Source organism: Cricetulus griseus, assembly GCF_003668045.3.
Source record: "Cricetulus griseus strain 17A/GY chromosome 1 unlocalized genomic scaffold, alternate assembly CriGri-PICRH-1.0 chr1_1, whole genome shotgun sequence".
Taxonomy (NCBI): domain Eukaryota; kingdom Metazoa; phylum Chordata; class Mammalia; order Rodentia; family Cricetidae; genus Cricetulus; species Cricetulus griseus.
The window spans coordinates 38,467,336-38,488,803 of record NW_023276807.1 but is presented as its reverse complement, the minus strand read 5'-3'; the positions used below and the strand labels follow the sequence as shown (position 1 = coordinate 38,488,803).

The window sequence follows — 21,468 nt, the reverse complement described above, 5'->3', positions numbered from 1 at the left end:
ACTGTATTTAACTATCTACACACTTCTCACTGACTTCCTGATACAGGCAAAAAACTACCAGAGAATTAAACAAAACAGCAAACAATGGAAAGCAGTGCTAGAATTTCCCCATAGTTTTCAATGATCTGCTGTTGAAATCACTCCAAAGCCAGCCCTGAGTTCCTAGATACTGTCTTTCACAAAGGTAGAAAGACGTGGGAAATATCAAAGGGAGTTGATATCAAATATCACTGTAAGTTGCATTACTTGTAAAATGGGGACTTAATTCTTAATGCAGCTTACAGACAGAAATAACAATGACCTGTGGTTTGTCACATGCTTTTCAAAGAAGGGGATATCCCCATTCCATCAGGTGGAAGCTACCTCTAATCAGTTCCTTCATCAGTCGTGATCAGAGGGGATGCCCGTATAAGAACATACCACTGTTGGGTGATTCCAGCCGGATTCCTTGTCAACAAGCAAGGATGCATCTTTCCTAATTTGGAATAATTACCCTTGAGTTTTCCTATGTTATTTGTGCCTTCTGTATACTGTCTTGGATTAGAAAGTGCCCTACGGGTGCCATTTATAACCCACTCTTCTTTGAAGTCCTATCTCCCACACTCTCCCAGGGTATCAGAATAGGTGGGGGTGGGTGGGTTGTGGGTCTGTGTCATGGGCACAGAGTTAGGTTCATTATAAAGAAATGGTTCAGAAGCTCATTCTGAAATTGCAAAGCTTGAATGAGGGACAATAAAGAACCCAAATGAGGAGCTGGAGACCCATATATACCTACAGAAATGGGGAAACACTGAAACTCATTTATTTGCTCTGTAAATCTGAATATAGCTCACCAACGATCAAGCAGCTCCACAAACACCCAGCTCCAAATATTCTAACTCCCAAGACAGGAAAATTGCCACTAACCTGCTGATGTGCGTGTGCAGATCCGTTAGAATTCATAGCTTTCCCCCTATGTTTTCTTCTTCAGCCAGAAGAAGCGCCTCTAGATAGGCCCAAACCCTTGTATTTTATGTGGGCAAGCAAGCAGAGAGCTGCGAAATGTCATTTCCTAGTAAATAATTTATTCCATCGCCCAATGCTACACACTAGACTTGCTTCTGTGTGCACTCAAGTGTAAGAACTGTGGTTTCACTTTGGGTATGAGCTTTTTAAATAATACATTTTTTAGCAGGTGAGATCCTTGTGGTCTCTCTGGAATTACTTTAGCTAAGAAATTATAGCACAGGGCAATTGTTTTTTAAAAGAGTAGGACATGTTGCCTGGTGGTGATGGCACACGTCTTTAATCCCAGCACCTGGGAGGCAGAGGCAGGTGGATCTCTGTGAGATCTAGGCCAGTATGGTTTATGGAGCAATTTACAGGGAATCCGGGATTGCAGAGAATGACCCTGTCTGAAAAACAGCAACCACAAAACCCAAAAGCAACCCCAAAACAAAACCATGTAACTAGGTTTATTAGAGAATAGTCACACAATGGGCCTTCACACTCATACAGTGGATCACAGTCACATAGTGGGCTTTCTTCACAGTCACACAGTGGACCTTCACAGTTACACAGTGGGCCTTCTTTCTGCTGTCCAGAAAGTCAGGAGGGGGTCATAGACAACCACTTAGAGATAATTATTCAATCCCTGAGATATCAGAGCTGAGTGAAAGCCTTTGGATGCTGTATCCTAGTGGTATATCTGAAAATAGCAGCTACTTTTTAAAAGAATTACAATAGGGACAGAACAACCACCAGCATCAGAGAAACTGCTACAAGTCTAGTTTTGGAAACGAAGTCTCTTCTGCTTAGGAAATCACCTATGTATCCTAAGTTAGAGACTTACTTATCTTATTGGTGGCTGATAAGAGCTTTAAGAAGGGAATCATTCTCCAACCCCAACCCCCAATCCTCTCTGGTAACTAGTACAACACTGGCATGGAAAAATGCTTGCTTTATTTTTAATTTCCTTTTCTGGAGGATAATTTTGTAATTATATTTATGTACAGAAAACTTAACATTGTGTCTAGCTTAGTGGCGAGTTGTTTGGCCTTTGCCCTTTTTGGCCTTTTCCAGCTGTGCAAGGGGAGTCACAGGATTTTGGACCCAACACACTGCCTCCCCAGTGACGGTGGATCTCAATGTATCTGTTGTTGTAATTGGCCTGACAGCTTCCATCAGCTTAGGCAGAGCACCCTTGTCTTCTGAGTCAACCTTCGTGAAGGCAACAGTGGTGCCTGTATTCTGTGCACCAGCTGCCACAGCCTGGCTTTCCTCCTGTGAGGCAGTAGGGGACCCCCATCTTATGACACAGGGTAAGAAGGAAGAACAATTAATAATCTTGATTGAAACCCAACAACTCTTTGTAAATTTTAACTCATTTTAGTTGATTTTTCAGTACTATTTACAGAGGAATTGATTTTTATGACTATAGTAGAAGAAGAAATGTGTTGTATTTTGAAAAAATTCACTTGTATGTGTTGTAATCTCTAAAACAAAGAATGACAAACAGCTTCTTAAAAAAAAAAAGAAGGAAGAACAATTGCTCAATGGGGTCTGTGTTGTGGGCTATCACCCCTGCTGAGCCTTCTTGTTCTCCATGGAGGTAGTGACTGTATTGACTCTGGTTAAAGGACAGGAGGTTTCTCTCTCTCTCTCTCTCTCTCTCTCTCTCTCTCTCTCTCTCTCTCTCTCTCTCTTCCTTCCTTCCTTCCTTTTTAAAGATATATATATTCTGGTGCCAGATCTCATTATAGATGGTTTGAGCTACCATGTGGTTGCTGGAATTGAACTCAGGACCTCTGGAAGAGCAGCCCAGCCAGTGCTCTTAACCTCTGAACTATCTCTCCAACCCCAGACGGGAGGTTTCTTAGTGGGGACGTGCCCTTATCCAGCAGCCTTCTTCTCAACACCCGCCAGTAGCCTTGCTTCTTCACTTGCTTTGTCTGTGGCCTGTAGCTGTGGGCAAGCTTAAGGTGCTGAGTAGCTGTTTTGCTGGCCCAGGCCTTGGTTATTGGCAGGAGGTGCTTTTAGTCGCTTCTAGAAGATGGCCTTTGCTGCTGAAGCTTGATGTATCAGGGACATTTGACAAAGCTCTCTTCTGGGTTGGATGTCCTGTTCAGTGCCAAAGTCCCTAGGCCCTTTTTTTTTTTAATGATTTATTTATTGTGTATGTGTTCTGCCTGCATGCCCAAAGAGGGTACCAGATCTGATTATAGGTGGTTGTGAGCCACCATGTGGTTGCTGAGAATTGAACTCTGGACCTCTGGAGGAGCAGCCAGTGCTCTTAACCTCTGAGCCAACTTTCCAGCCCTCCCTAGGCCTTTTCTCTAACAGAAGATTCCTAACTTTTGGCTTCCTGTCTCTTCACAATGGTAGGGGAGGAACCACTTTCTTCCACTTGGCCTTCGTTCCTTTGGGCATCTGCTCAGTTGGAGGAGAGCTTTCTTTTCAATTTTCAATTGCTTTCTGTTATGCAGACAAGGATTCCACAGCCTATCATTGTTTGGCAAGCAATCTTTGAACCAGTTTATCCCTAACCCTCGCATTTGGGAGACAGGGCCTTACTATGTACTTCTCTTGAACTTTTGATGGTGTACCTCAGACTCCTAATTCTCCTACCTCTGCCTCCTGATCAATGGGATTATGATGGTATGTCACCACAACCGGCTATATACACAGTTCTTGCTGCCCTAGATCCTTAAAAGCAGTATTTCAGAATAAAATGATATCAACATGAAGTCTTTAGTTTTCTCATTCAATTATTTGAACAACAAGATCAACTGAAGAAGTTCTTATTTTATGAAGAAAAGGAGAAAAGGAGAACAATTACTATTGATAATCATCAAAAGATGGACAAGAAAAATGGGAAATATTGACATTTTCCGTATTGGTGCAGGGGTTTGAACTATCCCAGAAAGCAAAAGATCATTTATATAGTGTTTTATTTCAAAAGGAGCTTTGGGGAGAGCCAGCAATAGGTTTCATTAGACTCTGCTCAACAAATGCAATATTCACCCGACTACATCATAGACATCTGCCTCCAATCTTTCTTCAACGAAAAGCTACGAGGAGGGCCGTGTGTGCATAGCAACATTCCATGAGTTGTGGGAGCCATGGAGACAACAGCTTGCATTACAAAAAAAAATATTTTCCCATTTTATTTGTACTCACACCAGTATTGCAAAAATGCTAATGGAAGACTAAAGTTTGTACCACCAACAAAAAAGATGATAAAACGAAAACACTCAAGGTAAGTAATTTGAACTTGTTCTCCTTTAAAATGTCTTTGGCGGGAACTATGGTAACCATGTTTTTACAGTAGGCAAATTGATTGATTCCAGGTCTTCCATCTGTTTCTACTTGATAAAAGCTTTAATTTCAAACCCGTTCACATACCAGGCTAGCTGAGAATCTGGCCATAAACAAGTGGGGATTTGGACTGAAAACTGCTGTTTCTTACATAAGGTATGTATGCCAAAATATGATTACAGACCATGTACCGGCTTAAAGGACTGGTGTGGTGAAAGTCACAGAAAACAGGTGTTTCTCAGTTAGGGATGATTTTTTTGTCCTGTTAAAATCTCCTTGTGGTTTTGTTAAAACCCTGACCACCGTCAAAGTCATCAAATCCCTTATTTACAAACTTCTCACGTGTCCTTCTGTGTCTGAATTAGACACACAGGACTATAAAAACATGAGACTGAATATTACCAGGACATCAGTTCACCTAAACTACAAAATCACAGGGGGGCCCAAGCAGCCAGCTCTTTGTAGGCAGCAAGGGGAAAGGGTCTGGGATGAAAACTGCCTAGTAGATCATATGTATTTACAGTTGGAACACAGGCTGGTGTCAGGAGGAAGATGAAGGGTTAACATGGCCAAGACTGAGACAACAAGGAAGATGAGTAAGAAACCAGTAGCAAGCTAGAAAGATGAGGAGGGACACTGGATCTGGGCTAGTAATTGCAGGCTGGCTGGCTCCCTGAGTCCCTTGAGGAACGCATGTAGGACAGGCACTATTGTTCTTTCATATATCCTTGCTCCCAACGTGGCTAACTGTGACAGACTAAATGGTAAGTAAGGATGGCTGCTAACAAGAAGAGGACATCCCAGACTATGCTACAGACAAGCAGCTAAATGTGATGCAACAGTAAGAGACTTTAGCTCCACCTTGGCTGGGATAGCGCTAACCCTGCCAAGGAAAAGCCACCAGCCAATCACGTAGATGAGAGGAACGAGAGAGTTTAGCATGATGAACAGCACTTGAGGCTCCTGCAAGGTTGGAGGGTGGTTAATACTGGCTAAGTGACTAACAGCTAGCAGATAGCCAAGGTCAATGTCGGAGTCAGCGATGGACACAGCTGGGTTTCAACCATTCCTAACTGGGTAATTCATAAAGAGTGCATGCTTGTTTCCCTGGTTGGATCAGAGGGGACAGAGCATATGGTTCCTCCAGTGGCTTGGCCATGACAGCCTAGAGATGGGCTGAGAAAGGTCCCAGAAGTCTGAAAACGAATTGCAGGGACTCAGAGGTCCCATCCTACACACGAGGTCACTCACAGCAATCATTTACGAAGGTCAGGATACAGTAAGCAGACATTGTGGTCAAGGCTACTGGGAGCGGAAGTAGGGGCTAGTTTTGCCCATTTCTCACCTTCAAGGATCACAGACAAACGTGATGGTCTATGAGAATGGGTCTTGCCCCCAAGAGGACAAGCCCTCTGCTTTGTGTGCCCGAGCCTCAGAACGGGGGCTTTAGAGGTTCTGACCCTTGGAAGAAGTGGCCCCTTTCACCAGCACACACAGAATAACAACAATAAAAACCATCTCACTCAGACCTGGCAGTTCTGAATTCCTTAGGCTAGTTGTTCTACTTTTCAGTACCTTTTCAAACAGCATACATGATTCTTGGCAACTTTTAGAATTATATTTTTGCTGAAAATATGTAGAGGAAAATAAACAATACATAACTTTTAAAAAATTAAAACATTGAGATGAGGTTTGCCTATATAGTTCATTCTGGCTTTTAACCCACTGTGTTATCCAGGCTGGCCTCAGACTCTTGGTCCACAGCCTGTCTCATCCTCCCAAGTGCTGGGATTATACACATGTGTTACTGTTTTTTTTTTTAAATGAATACTTCTGTTAATTTTATTAGAAAAGTAATTTGCATATACTGTTTGGTCTAATAACCTCTTAAAATATACCCAAGAGACTTTGTATGTGTGTTAAATGGTTTTGCAAATAGTTACCTTTGCTGTCATTTCTCTTAGCTGCACCTTCTAATGGCTACACAAATGTGACATGTGATGAGCCTGTAGTGGTGAACACACAACTGAGACTTCCAAGAACAATGCTTTTCCATTATATTCACAAGACTGATTTGCCAATCAACCCCTCGATTCCTGACAGTGCTTGTGCGTGTGTGTGCATATATATATATATATTATATATATATATTATATATCATATATTATAGAGGAGTATATAATTTTTGTGTCATTATCATTTCTCTAAAAAAACATCCAAACACGTTTAAATGGTACCACATCTACCCCACTGATAGAGTGAGCCTGTTTCTCTGATTTCCCAGGCTTGAGTGAATTTGGGGGTCCTCAGTAAACCATTCTGTTGGCTTCCAGTTTGTCAGTTGGTAGTCACCACATAGAGAACTGTGCAGTGTCAGTTTCTGGACTGAACAAGGACATGTTCAAAAATGGCCCACAGAGCAGAGCTCGAGTCTTAAGATGGTACCGGAAACTTAGCCTCTCTTTTCTCTCCCTGCTTTCAACTAAAGCGGAACCCTACCGGAGGCACCACCATTGCTGAAGATCTCCTAATGAGGACTGCTCTCCTGCCTCGGCCTATCTGATGGCTGCACTTTCTCTCTGTGCCTTCTCCCTCTTTGGCAACACAGCCTGCTATCACTTTGAAAGCGCTGCAAAGGAAGCGCCTTCCATTAACTCCCAATTTATTCCTTTCCTATTGCGATCCTGAAATGAGGGAAAGGAATGCTAAGTACAGAATTTTAATGTAATTCAATTGTAAAGGTTTGTTCCTCTGACAAAATCATGCTGCTGGGGGAACGTTCATTTTATTAAAAGGGAACCTGTCAAAAAAGGAAAGCCATTCGAACTACAGGGGCACTAAGTGTTCTGTGTGCTATCCGTTCCAGAGAAGTTGTACAGAAAATATTTGTGTACTGAATGACTTTTTCTAAAATTTACTGATATTTTAGAGATGTGCTCTTGGAGAAGAATCCTTCTGCTTCAGCCTATCTCTGTGAGAAATGACACGAAAGGACTCAAAATATCTATCCTAAGGATTAGTTTGCATTTGTCAACATGTCATCTTGGTGCACCTAATTTCCCCTTGGTAGCTTGTGTGATGTTTGTCAAGTGAACAAGCAATCGGAAATGATTTTACACAGGCGCTCACTGTAAAGTACACACACCATAAAATATACAACAGCTAATTTTCATTTCTCTCTCACTGACCTCACAAAATGTGCCCGGAGAGCATATCACCTGGGCCACTTCTCCACACAAATGCCCTGGCTTCAGAAGCCTCCTAACCTCATATGCTTTCCAACAGCAGCCAACGTCCTGATTTGCATTTGGTGGTAAAGTCCTTTAAAGTGTGGTTTATCTTCTCCAATAACTGACGGTGAAAAGCTAAGCCCTCTATTTGATAGGAATAACACTCGAGGTACTGAGGTAACCAGCCAAGTTCATTGTGAACGATTTTCCAAGTTCTTCGATGAAAGCTCCCACCACAGTCGGCTTTATCAACCAGGCAAATCCAAACCCAGAGGGTTTAGGACTAAAACTAAAGCTAAGGTTGTTCTTTGAAAGGTTTGTCACTAATCTGCTAAGTGTACTAGGAGCAAAATGTCAGTTCCTAAGGAGAGGTAAATTTACCGTAGAGCCAAATGAAATGTAATCTCTGAGGACTTTCACATGTATGGATCTATTCTAAGGTTCTGCATCCAATTTTCATAATTTTGTATTTTTTAAAAAAGAGATAAAAAATTATAGAAACTTTAGAACCTCAGTAATACAGTATCCTTCAGAACTTAAGCATGTATTATTATAGACTCTATTATGTTATCAGCATTTTATAGCTAGAGTAAAATTTTCTTATACTTACTCAAAAAATGTTGTCCATCCAGTTTCATCACTTTTGGTGGCTAAAAGTCCACTGTTGCCGTGGTAAGTAAACAAAACTAGTTCTAGTCCTTGAGCAGTCATGCTTTTTAGACATCCATTGGTGCCTATGGTTAGCCATATCACTTGGTTATCCGGAGACACCACCCGGACTGGCATCCTATTCGGATCCCTTCTTATTCGAAGTGTATTGCCATTGCTGTCTGTTACAGCAGTGATATCGTTGTCGTTGCTGTAGCTAAAATTATACAGGTAGTCACCTGTGACTAAGCTCACAGTGTACTGGTGAGTGCCATTGATGTCAAAGATATAGAGTTCTTGATCAGTTGGAGAGGCAACTTCATAAAAGTTCATAGAGTTAAGTAAAGGCTTATTCTTTGACACGGCCCGGATCCGAATATTTCCCAGATCTGCAATATACAGCGTACCATCTGGAGAGGCAGCTAGGGAGGACGGTGCATTCAGTTTGGCGTCTTTGGCATAGCCATCTCCACTCTGATAGCAGTCACAGTTGGCATCATTTTTACAGTCACACTCTGAAGGTATTCCAGCCACTAAGGAGATTTCTCCATCTGTTGTGACCTGCCTTATTCGGTTAATTTTCTTTTCATCAGTTTCGGTAATGTAAAGGACCCCACTATAGGACACAGCAATGGCAGTAGCTGACTCCAGTGTGGTCTGCACTGCATGCTTCCCCACTGGGTATTCCACTCCAGGGACCTGGCAATGCATGGGCCGTCCAGCAGCGATGCGAACTTGACGGTTTTCAGTGATCTGTAAAACTACATTATTATCCAGGACATAAATGGAGTTGTCCATGGGGTTAATGGCAAGGTCAGTAGGCCATTCCAGACGTACCTTAATAAAGAAAGAAATGACCTGGTTAGTCAGTTACTACAGTGCAGTTAATTTGCTAGAAGAGTAAATTAGACCATTCAGGGAAATTAACCTTAATTTGATAAACTGTTTTTAAAAAATCTGCCCCCCTCATAATGGTGGTAAAACAAAGCTATAATTTTTGAGTGGAGATGGATGTAGGAAATAACATCTTATTTAAAAATGCAGTGCATGCAAAGATTTGCTGGTTACAGCCAAACAGAAAATGAACTGCTACGAAGTGAGTCAACAGATATCGCTGAGGTATGAACACATGTGCTCCTTGTAGTAGTAATAACAGCCAAATGCCAGGGCTTCCTAGGTTATGAATACATTAGTATTCTATTGTGTTTTCAATCAGGCCAATAGTTAAGTTCCTAATTCTAAATATAAGCCCCTTGGGACTAATCGGAGTGTGTTTTTTTCTTGTGCTCAAGGAGCCTATGCAATCAAAAGATTAGGGACTTAAGCTGTTTTGTTCTTTTTGGAGTGTCGGCATGCTGTTACTTTAGTGGAATTTTATTACACACGCTTAGCATTTCTTAGCGATAATTGTGCTGTATTTCACCTAATTCATCAAATGCAGAATTACACAAGAATATAACTTTTAGTAGCTCCTGATGCACACTTAAACAGAACAGTTGTATCGTAACCACTGCCACGCCTGACAGATGCAATTTAACATGGTGCCATCACCAGTTACTGACATGGAAATCACTCGGAAGCAAGATGAACAGCTTGGCTTACTATCTACGGTACCTGGCTGATGTGCATGCTGGTGTCACAGGTTAAAGGTCTGGCTGACGTCAGGTCATTGGACCCCAAGAGAGTTGATATGATTCCATTTTGATCAACCTTTCTGATCATGGTTCCATCAACAAAGTAGATCAGTCCGTTCTTATCAATCGCCATTCCTTTATCCAAGAGAAGTAAGTGTTACCATTTTAAGATAAAATGATGAATTTTTATTGAATCCTTAGGCCCAATGACAAATTCAAAACTTAGCCTTGGCATAAAGTGGGTGGTAGGTAGCAGGTAAGACTGCAGATTGTAAAGCCTGGCATGGCAGCACACGCCTTTAATCCTAGCACTTGGGAGGCAGAGGCAGGTGGATCTGAGTTTGAGGCCAGCCTGGCCTACAGAGTGAGTTCCAGGACAGCCAGAGCTACAGAGAGAAACCTTGTCTCCAAAAACCCCAAACCCCAAAACTAAAAACCAAACAACCAACCAAAAAAGATTGCTGATTGTAAAATCTTAAGAAAAGGAAAAAAAAAAAAAGTCACGCACAGGCATTTACAGTTCAAGTACATTTATGTAAATAGAGAAACACAACAAAGAACCCAAATCTCTAAGAATCTCTCTCCCATGTATGAACCACTTAGGCACAGTACTTGTATGCTTCCAACACAAAATAACATTTATAGCTCCAATGTAGGCCATACATTATAGAGACAGGCTCAGATTCTGTTAGAGCCGACTTATGGTCACGACATTCTTCCAACAAAGGCAGATCTGAGTAGAGGTTAGTATTTAGCTGACCTTGTTACAATGAAATTTGCCATTATGAATAATTCAGTACAGCAAATATTTTTTTCCAGCCCTTGCTCACAGAATCTCACTAGTTATAATGAAAATAAAAAAAAAAGTTTCCAAACCCAAACCCATTGTAATGGATGGCAGAAAGCTTGAGTAAGGAGTCAATCTTGACTCCTTAAAAGCTTTTATCACATAGAATTTTAGCCCGTTACCTCCCCAAATTCCTCATAGCCAGCAGATTTTCCCATGGCATAGAGACAAAAGTTGAACAGCTCTGAAGTGGGTGAGAGCTAATAGGGTTGCTTAGTGATGCTTTTAAAGAGGCCTGGGACTCATTCATGACAAGGAAATTCCAGGACAATGAAGGAATCTGAAGTTTAATAGGACATGACCCGAATAATATAGAGTGGTGGCTTCAGTCTTGGAAAAGTTGGGGAAAAAACCCCAGTATGATGACTTTTGTTTTTAAAAAGTCAAGAACCTTGTATCTACTGTAAAAATCAACTTGGCATCTAGCTGTTTCCTGACAGTAGATGTGCTAACAGCTTTCCAGATACATAGTTGAAGATAAAACAATAATGTTTATCAGCATTAAACACAATCATAAATCAGATGGAATTTTCTACCTTTATTAAGAAAATAAAGTCAAACAAAAAGCTTAAATTGATAATTGCCTGTACCTTTGGGACTCATGAGAGTTGCTTCCACAGCCTTCCCTCCATCCCCACACCTGGCTTCGTCAAAAGGAAGGCATTGTTCCCCGGTCCCCGCAACCACTTCAGCATTTTTAGTCAAGTCTTTTGCTCCTGTGAGTGATTTGGGGCGATAAATCCTGCGGGTGTTGGTATCAGAAACGTACAAATCTCCTGTGACAGGATCCGTAGCCAGGTAGTACCTGTGAGCCGGGTTGCTACTGTAGAAAGATTCACATGGGAATATTAGGAGAGAGCTAATCCTCACACACAGAGGGAAATGAAAAGTGAAATAAAACACATCAGGAGAAAGTGCTTATAAGCTGCAACACACTGTCAAAGGCTGGGCAAAGAACAGGCTAAGTGATAATGGCTTAAGGGACTGTGATCCAAGGTACCAAGTCTCTGAGATGAGATATTTTTAAGACTGTGATATTTTTCTTTCTGGTTTGGTGTTGAGGACTTAACCACTTGTCAGTCATTATTCTTTATTTTATTATTTTATTTTTATTTTTTTTTCACATTTTGCATGTATGGATGTTTTGCCTGTATATGCCTGTACGTGTGCATGCTGGTGACAATGGTCGCCAGGAGAGGGCATCAGATCCCCTGGAGCTGGAGTTTGGGCCTTTGGAGCTTCCATGAGGGTGAGGAATCAAACATGGGTCCTCTGGAAGAACAAGGCGTGCTCTTAATTGTGGAGCCATCTCTCCAGTCCCCATCAACAGTCATTCTTAAAAATAATTACCCTTAGAGGCAATATGCTCTAGCCTAAAATAAACTAGCAAGTTCTCTGTTTGTTTATTTATTTATTTATTTATTTATTTATTTATTTATTTATGTTTGCCCCGGCAGACAGATGAAGTTTATTCTGTGGAAAGACCTCTCCAGCACATTCTCCATGGACTTAACACATGACCAATGTCTTCATTACTGTCAGGAATCATCGCTTTGCTTTTGCTATAGAATCTCACAAACAATATCCTCCTGCCCAAGAATGTAGCATTATGTTCATTGGTAGTTGCTCTATAGAAGTCTAGAAAAGCAGATGGTACTGGGACAATGTCTGTTCAGAACTATGGGGGTAAAATGAGATTATCTATTTAAATGTGGAAGGCAATCTCTGAACACTACTTTCCTAGGAGTATGACTTTTAGACCATGTGCAAATATAGTCTTCTGGAAAAGGCAAAAGTAGTTTAAGTGATTTGTTTCAATGAAGATGGCAAAGACAGAATCCATTAAATAATGTGTCTTTTGATGACATACTTGGCTTTATATTCTCCTTTCCCCCCCCTCACCCCACTTCTCTATTCCTTCCATCTCTTTATGATCAAATACATTAAAAGTCATATGTTTGTTTAGTGAACATCTGTGAGATTGCGTCTCCTAGAAATGTTAGATATGCTACACACATGAATCACCATGGCCGCCTAAACATGACCTGCACAAGGATGACATGCTGACATAGAAGGGGGAAGGCTCATGAAGCCTCAGCCCTACATAAAGAACTCAAGGAAACAGGAATCCTGAGATCAGGATCAACAGTCTTACACACACATACACACACACACACACACACACACACACACACACACACACACACTCACCACCACCAAAAACAACAACAACAATTAAGAAAAAGAGGCCATGGATTTGAAAGAGAGCAAAGGGTGAATTCATAGGAATTTGGAGGTGAAAAGGAAGGGAGGGTATGATTTAATTCTATTACACTCCCCAAAAAATGTAGTATAAGCCTAACATGAACATTTTAACTATAATGATATAGCAAAATTTTAATGCTAATTATGTTACACTATAATGAAACAATTCTTAATCTTTAATGTCCTTTTTAATTTATATTTAATTTTTTGTGCGTGAGTGTGTGTGGTATATGTGTGTATAGGCCAAAGGTTGATGTCTGGTCTTCCTCTATGGACCCTGTGCTTATTTTTTGAGATAGAGGTTCTCACTGAATCCTAAGTTTGTAAAATCAGCTAAAATAGCTGATCAGAGAGGACCTGGAATGCACCTGCCTCTGCTTCCAGTGCTGGAGTTACAGGCACGTGCAAATGTGTCCAGCCTTCATGTGGGTGCCGGAGTTTTGAACCCAGGTCTTCTTGCATTATAGCGAGCAGTCTTACAGTACCAACTCTAATGTCATGTTTTGTGTCGGTGGTGAATGTGTGTACTTCCATGTGAGGGGCTTTTGTTACAATAACTTCATAGTTTCTACTAGTGTCTCACATTGGTGGGGGAGCAGAGCCGATCATGTAGTCAGTAGGGGACTTTGGAGTGCAAGAGGGGTCTATGGCTGTGAGGCCAGTCACACAACAGTCCTAACCTTTTCAGTCTTTAGGTCTCTTTTCAGCCTTTGATATATTTTAGCAAGAAGAGTCAGGTTAGACCAAGAGGCCTTGAATACATGAAGATTTTAAGGATAAACAGTTTTCTGAAGGACTCAGAATCAATTGAGAGAATAAGAACATCTCAGAAGTCTGATTCGTAATAAATAGCCAAGTGACCATGATAAATGTGATGACACCATTTTCCTTTGAGAGCAATGGTACAGTTGTGAACACATTTCTACCAACAGTCTGAGAGCTGGCCTTTCAGCTATGCACAGTTATTTACCAAGTATGAGGTCAATCAGGTTGGGTTTATTTAAAAGGTGTGCCATTGGAGAGACTTCTCTAGTCTTTCCTATCTCCCTGAGTATATGACAACTGTGAACAGCTTTTTGGTTGGTTATGACATTTTTCTCTTGTTATTTGTACACCTATAGGAAAGAGGTGAGGACCACTCTGCCTGTTATAGATCTCATCATATGACCTAGGCTGGCCTTGAGCTCACAAGTAGTCTAGCCTGGCTGCAAACTCATTGTCCACCTGCCTCTACGTCTGCTGTGCTGGGATTACTGTTTGCATCAGTGTCTTGAAGACACAGTCACTTCCAAATCAACAGCACAGCTTCACAAAATCTAAGGAAGGAAACGTCTCATTACACACATAATTCTACTGTCCAGAACAATGTGAAAGAAAGGACAGCCACTCCTTGGACCCTGGCTTCACACAGGTGGGAAGCATCTCTATAGAGCTAAAATGGGACAAAAATGGTACCATCAGTTGACATGCCAACATGGATGGGGGAAATTTTACAAGGTCCTAGATGAAGAGTTGATGGGAAAGAGAGACAGAGACACACACAGAGAGACAAGAGTGAGAGACAGAGAGAGACAGAGAGAGAGAGAGAGGGAGAGGAAGGCAGAGACAGACAGAGGGAGAGGGGGGAAATGGAGAGGGAGAGAGAATGAATATATCAGTTTTCTTCAGGGATGAGCTCTCTGATAGGCTATCCAATTTTAAGTGGTTGGCCCCAGGGCTGGAGGGGGCGGCCAGAGGGTAAAGTGCTTGCTATACAATAAAGTGGTTGGCCCTAAACACATTCACATATGAGCCACACTATATGGACTCAATAGGACACACACACACACACACACACACACACACACACACACACACACACACACACACACACACACACACACAGACAGGCACACATAACAGTAATAAAGAAGTCAAATTTGAGGGGACACAGGAATGGCAAGCAGAAGGAGTTGAAATGATGGGAATACATCTAATTTGAAATTCTAAAAATAAAATTAAAGGACACTACCCTCCACCCCACCTCCCAAAATAAAACAAGACAAAACAAAGCAAAAAACTAGGACAAAAGTGAGTGTGGAAAGTTTTAAGTTGACAGGCAGGTGACAGAGGACTTCTACATCACATACACAACTGGAGTTTGATTAAAGATCATGGAATTTTAAGCCTGAGGAATTCCCTGACAGGGTGCATTAGAACCTGCTTTCTATTGTCCCAAAGGTCACTGAGGGGGCTAGTGTGTTGGTACATAGAGGCAGTGGGCTTCAGATGAGAAGCGCATCCAGGGTGTGATTGGAGGCCACGATGCCTGGACCGGATCTGTGGTTGGCCTCAGGGCACAGGGATTTACAAAGGCTGTGTTTTGGGGAAATCTGTGTTCAACAATAGAAACACAGAGCATTTCTGTGGGATTGGCTGAGATTTTGCTGTTTCAGAAGGGTTTAAAAATAACAGCCGTGCCTAACAGCTGCAAAGAGCCAGGAGGTGAGCTCCAGCCAACATCTGCTGTATACTGCACCTTGATTCTTACTCATTGAGGATGACCTAGATGCCAGTTATCAAGACATCTTCCCTAGAGTCTTGCCGATTGGACACAGACCCAGGGGCAAGTGCGGGCTGGTTACACTCATTTACTTTCTCATCATTCAGCCTTCGGAGACAAGAGAAACACTTGCAGAGAACGGCACAGAAAATGCACGCTATTAACACTTGTTATCTTTTCACTTGGAAACTGTGCCGCAGCTCTCACAGCACAAAGCATTAGAAGAAGCATAACAAATTCTATTTATGTATAAAAGCAAAACTGCCTCTTTTCTGGTAACCCAAAGACTGTTTAGATGATTTCAAATGGAGACCTGGGAGATGGTCTTTCTAGTAAATCAGGAAGAAATGCTGACTCAAGTTTTGATAATTTTATATCAAAAATTTAATTAATTCAATCTCATAAGACTTGTGATAGAGATTTTCTTTGATCCTTTAATTGGTAATATAAAATTCACAAAGTTGATTTTATTTTTAGTCCTATATGTTTAAATGCCCCTTGGCTGGTATTAATGAATTAACTTAAGGGTTTTAGTTTGGAACTTAAGGAATTTGAACAAGGGTGAGCTAAAACTTGCTATCTATTAAGGGGTTTGTTAGCAAAGTAATAAACATCAGAGGGGGAGAGATATAATATCAAACAGAAACCCATTATACAATCGTATCAGTGTTGCCAGTTAAATAAAAAAAGTAAATGATGACTGAGCATAACTAAATATAACTAAGGAATTTTATTTTACAGAATTTTTTGGCAGTACTTAATAACTTGGCATAATAGTGTCATATTTGAATCTTTAAATAATAAGACTGCCTCTTAACATTCCTGGCCAATTTTTTTATTATGGCTTCCATTAGTATAATTAATGACAAGTTATGGTGTATGCCATACAGGAAGAGGAGCAGAAGCAGTTAGCCTACATTGATTAAATCATCTACAATTGACAATGCCATTCCTATATGTAGAATTAGACACATTTTGTGACTTCCTTTCTTCCTGTTGCCTGTCCTTGATTTGCTCACAACTGCTCTGCCACGCAGAAAAGTGAGGCTGTAATGAAAGTCAGGCTAGCAAACTGGAAGAAGTTTCTGACAGGAATTCCATTTCCTTCCCTTCCTCCCTGTAAGAAATGTCTTTCTTCTCGTGATCAGGATTGAGATGAGCCTTACACATGCTGGACATGGGGTCTACCGCTGAGCTACACGCATGCCTCTTATCCCCTTATTTTGAGGGTCTTCGGCTCTTACCCAGGCTGACCTTGAACTGTGCAATCCTGACTCAGTGTCCTGAGTAGCTATGATTACAGGCTTGTCACACTAGGTTTGGAAATCACTTCAGTTTTTAAGAAGCTAAATGGGGACACACCGAAGAGCGTAAGTATGTTGATTTTCATTAGGTCAATTTAGATAGTTATTGAACACACTAAATCATGAACTGCACTGACAATATCATTATCTGTTTGATGAATGGAGCTCAAAACCCTTGTACATTTTTGCCTTTCATTTTTCTACCCACTCTGTAGACCAGAGTGGCTGCAAACTTGCAGCAATCCAGGTGCTTCAACCTCTCAGGAGGTACAGCCCCTCCACTGGCTGGCTTCCTGTCAGCTGACTTCCTGCACTGTTAAGTCTTCTCTTTTAGATATGCTCCCTCTCATGATCGAGTGTATTAACTTTCTAAGTGATCTTACCAAGCATGTTCATATTCCAAAAGGCCACTTTGAACATGCCATTTGTTCCTGACCCTAAAATAGTTCCTCACTCTCTGAGTAGTTTTTTTTTTAGTGATCTTAAGGTAGCCCTAAGCAAGCTGACCATAACAGGCTTCAAACTGCGTCTTTGTTACCCACACAAATCCCCACTTTATTTGGGTGGGTATTATTACTCCTGGGATATCTTGCTTCCTTTGTCTTAGACCCCAGTATATTTGTTTACTCTCTATCGTGTTTTCATCTCATGAATGTCATTCTTCTTGCTGTTCTGAGTAAACAGATTTTATTTTTAGATCTAGCTCAAATATCAGCACTTTCTGGAACCTTCCTTACTATGTTGCTATCTCTTCCTACAAGAACCATTTTCATGGGACAGTTGTGTACAGGATGTGTCAAAAAATAATACTGCAGATGTCAGTCAGTCACATAAATGGCTGGTTTGCTATTGTATGTGAGTTTCTGAGAGCTTAGTCTTAGGTTACTATTCATCAAAGTGTCTGGCACATGGGGACTAACCATTTAACACTGTTAGTTTTAACACCCATGCGTATCAATACACAACACAAATAGTTATGCCCGGGTGGCACAGAAAGGAAATGTAGAGGATCAAATGTGGTCAGAATGACACACAGACAGAGAAAGCTGACAGAGGACCAGGGCAGAGGGATTACAGTAAGTGTCAGTGCCAAATGCAATGAGTTAGTATATATTGACTTCATGCTCTACTGCAGTACTCAGATCAACAAAGTTCCAAACCCAGAGATTTTTTTTTAAGAGAGGATAATTGTAAATAACTTGCAAAATGATTGTGAAATAAGTCTAGCTTTTATTTATTTATTCATTCATTCATTCATTTATTTATTTTTTCATTTCTAGGAACTCTCCCTATAGAATCCTAGCCATGGGGAACATTATATATATATATATATATATATTGTACGGTGGAAAGCACATACCCACGAGAGGGGTTCAAATCTCTGTTTACAGTTTCTTAGCTGTGTATCTTGGGATGAGATGTAATGTCTTCCAACCTCCATTACCTCATATGTAACCTGAGGGATTACTGTGTGGCTCACTAATAACATGCAAGAAGTATCTGGCCCGATGCCTGGTATATAATAGGCCAGCTTGTTAAAAGGTAGGCTTTCATGGTCTTTCCTACATCGCCTGCAGCATTTATATGGGGCTGCTGTGCATACCTGTCTGACTTTCCTCGTTTCTCCATAGTTACCAAGAAAACAAGCAGAGAAGTGTTGATATTCTGTTGGGGCTTCTAACAGGATGCTCAGTGTTCTGGGGAGATTTAGTGTTAATCTTAGCGTGTGACTGGGCCATTAGTTGAAAGTATAAGGTCAATACAGAATCTTAGGGAAGGGTTCTGGGACCATGTCTGGGTACTCTGATCTGCAATGACTATTTATGTTAGGAGGACTCCACTCTTTGCTAGTTGTCAATCTCTACAACAGCTCCAGTGAGATATATTGACTCATTCATCTAAGATATCTGACATAAAATATCACACTACCTTTTAAATATATCATCGCATTAGATGGCCCAACTAGATGTGGCATGTCTAAGCCTTCTTGCTTTTCTTATATTTTTTTTCATTAAGAGAAAGGCTGTTAGAGAAGACTGTTCTAACAGGGCTCTTACTGTATGTAACTTCTTCAGGCAAGTGTACTTGTCAATAGGATACGAGCAACCTTGGGGCTGGCAGTACTCTATATTCACCTTTAAAGAAAGTCTTTCCCTGCATAGTAATGGCAACAAAACACTACTTCTTGAATCTAACAGCTCTTCCAATTTAGGAAAATTAGAAAAAACATGCAGAGATAAACCTGTAGGATGTTATAGAGGAGGGATCTTTCCCAAGTTCAGTGAGGGTCCATAGCAGTATGTTCATATTGGTCAGATATATAACTTAAAAAATTTCCATAGTACAATATTTTCAGATTAATTTTATTAAATAGTTTGCCCAACCGAATTAGCTTTGTGGCCAGTAAGACATGATCTATCCTGGATACTGGTCAAACACTACCTCTGTAGGCTTTGCTATGTTTGAAATTTTGTTCTGTTTCATAAGGCTTAGGTTACATAAGTCAGTAACTGCACATTAGAATTCTTCATGACAAGATTTTTTTTGATGAACCAACTTGAAAATATTTCTAAAATCCCATCACACAATATATTTTGCAGCAAGTTATGTAATTGTCCAATTATGCACTTTTAATTCCTTAGATGTTCTGTGAGTCTGTGTTCCCTCTCAAGATGATGGTATTAAAAAACAATTTCTGAGAGTCACATTGAAACATAAAAAGGACATTGGAAAATATGCAATCACCTTTAGGCAGGATGCTTACCTATGTCTAAAATCTTTATTTCTTGGTGGAAGCAGATAAAAGAAAGGTAAAAAAAGCAGAGTTAGAAAAGGCTTCTTAAATAGAATGAGATCAATATTGGGGTTTTAATTACTTGTATGGAAAATTCCAATTTAAGCCAAGAGAACACTGACAATAAATGTTGTAAGGCAAAGCTTATCAAACCGCTGTCAGAATTGGTTGATAATCATACTTAAAACAAAGCAAGACAATGACATGCTGTTTTTACTATTCAAATTATGGCTAATGATTGGGTCAACCCAACTGAGCATCCAATATTCTTGCTTATTAACTATCACATCTTGATGCCAGAGAAAACATCTTAGGCCTCCATTTCAACCACTGTGAAATAAAAGATGAATTTCTGTGCTGTGTGTGACTTAGTCTGAGGAAAATTAAAGAAATTAAAGTTTTATCCTTTTACCTGTTAGTTCACAGAAAAAAAAATCACTGGAATGAGTAAAACATTTTCCGTATCAGACAACTTTACACTATGCTCTTCCTAGGGTAAGTTTTAAACTGTGGGGATGCATGTTTAAATAAATAAGTCAACATGTCACATCCAACTTCATTTTGAAGTATATGTTTGTCTTTGATTAAGGCCCCCAATAGAGGAAAGACATACCTTAGTTCCAAAACACTTGTTACGTTCCCAGAAGGGAATATCCGTCGAACATAGTTGAAATCCCCTACATATAGACTGCCATCGATCCCACAGGCTAGCGCTACTGGTGCCAGCAGTTTGTTTCCATCAGCTTGGCCATTGCAACTTGGGCATGAGATGCTGCGCCTCCGACCATTGCCCATGATGCTACTGACCACTGGAGGCTGCTGGGAGATGAACTGATTTTCCCCATTTCCTTTATAAAGTATACCTGGAAGAAGCACATTTTCATTATGATGTAAATGAATAATGAAAGGCATACATGTCCCCTAGAAACCTCACAATCATGCAGCGTCTTTCTGATTTAGAACCGGAAACGTTAAGGTATTACATGATAAATTACATAGGTTATATTTAAAAAAAATACTGTCTGTTATGAATAGAAAGGTTAGTGAGAGGGGCAAAGGACTAAGAGAAGTCACTGGAAACCCAAATTCTCAACAACAGTGATGCCCCCATCTTGCCTACACACTGGAATAGTCTGGAGTGCCATAAAAAAATTCTGATGGCTGATCCTTACCTCCAGAGACGCTGATTTAATTGGTCTGGGTGCAGCCTTAGCGTTTAGATTTTTAAAAACTCTCCAGGTGATCTTAATGTGCAACCAAGTTTGAGAACCATGCTCTATATAATATTCTGTAGGGACCATGAAGTTTGCCTAATTGTTAATCAATGTGGAAAATATTACATATTAACCTGATTAATAAAAGTGTACCTTGGGAATGTGAGTTTCTTATGAATTTTCCGTGAGTTTACAAAAAGTACTTTATGGAAACAAAGTTATTTATAGGTCTCACGATAGTAAGCACGCAATGTATCACTGAGCCATACTCTGTCCTATGGAGGCCTATTTTTGACTCTACTATACTGTCAAGGGGTCTTGCTTCATATTCATCTGCTGTACATTCATACATACATACATACATATGTATACATGTATGTATGTAAATCTATCTACCTATACCAAACACAATAAAACTGATGCCGAAGGCCAGCTTGCTATTCAAAGTGAACTCTGCTTTAAGACATGACAATGTCAACAACTTTACAAAGATAAAAACGTCAGTCTCCTCCATAATGGCCTTCATTGAGAACCCAAAGGAATATTCAATATTTTGCTAGTAAGAAACTAGATTTGCATCAAGACTTCACCTTGGTTCACTTCAATGTTACCGTGTGCAGATCTGCTTGTCACGTTGTTCCCATCTTATGCATATTTTGTGACATGCCTCGACGTGTTATTAGCTGTATAAACC

General features: G+C 40.5%; 1 protein-coding gene across 1 annotated transcript in view; it reads right to left on the bottom strand.

The window, feature by feature from the left end:
• Positions 1 to 21,468, bottom strand: part of Tenm3 (teneurin transmembrane protein 3) — a 590,659-nt gene that overhangs the window by 30,407 nt on the left and 538,784 nt on the right. Inside the window, exons 19-22 of the mRNA XM_027391059.2 lie at positions 20,174 to 20,423; positions 11,246 to 11,478; positions 9,789 to 9,943; positions 8,137 to 9,011 (exon numbers count right to left, since the gene is read on the bottom strand). Coding sequence (XP_027246860.1) covers positions 8,137 to 9,011; positions 9,789 to 9,943; positions 11,246 to 11,478; positions 20,174 to 20,423 — 1,513 coding nt within the window. The remainder of the gene's footprint in view (positions 1 to 8,136; positions 9,012 to 9,788; positions 9,944 to 11,245; positions 11,479 to 20,173; positions 20,424 to 21,468) is intronic.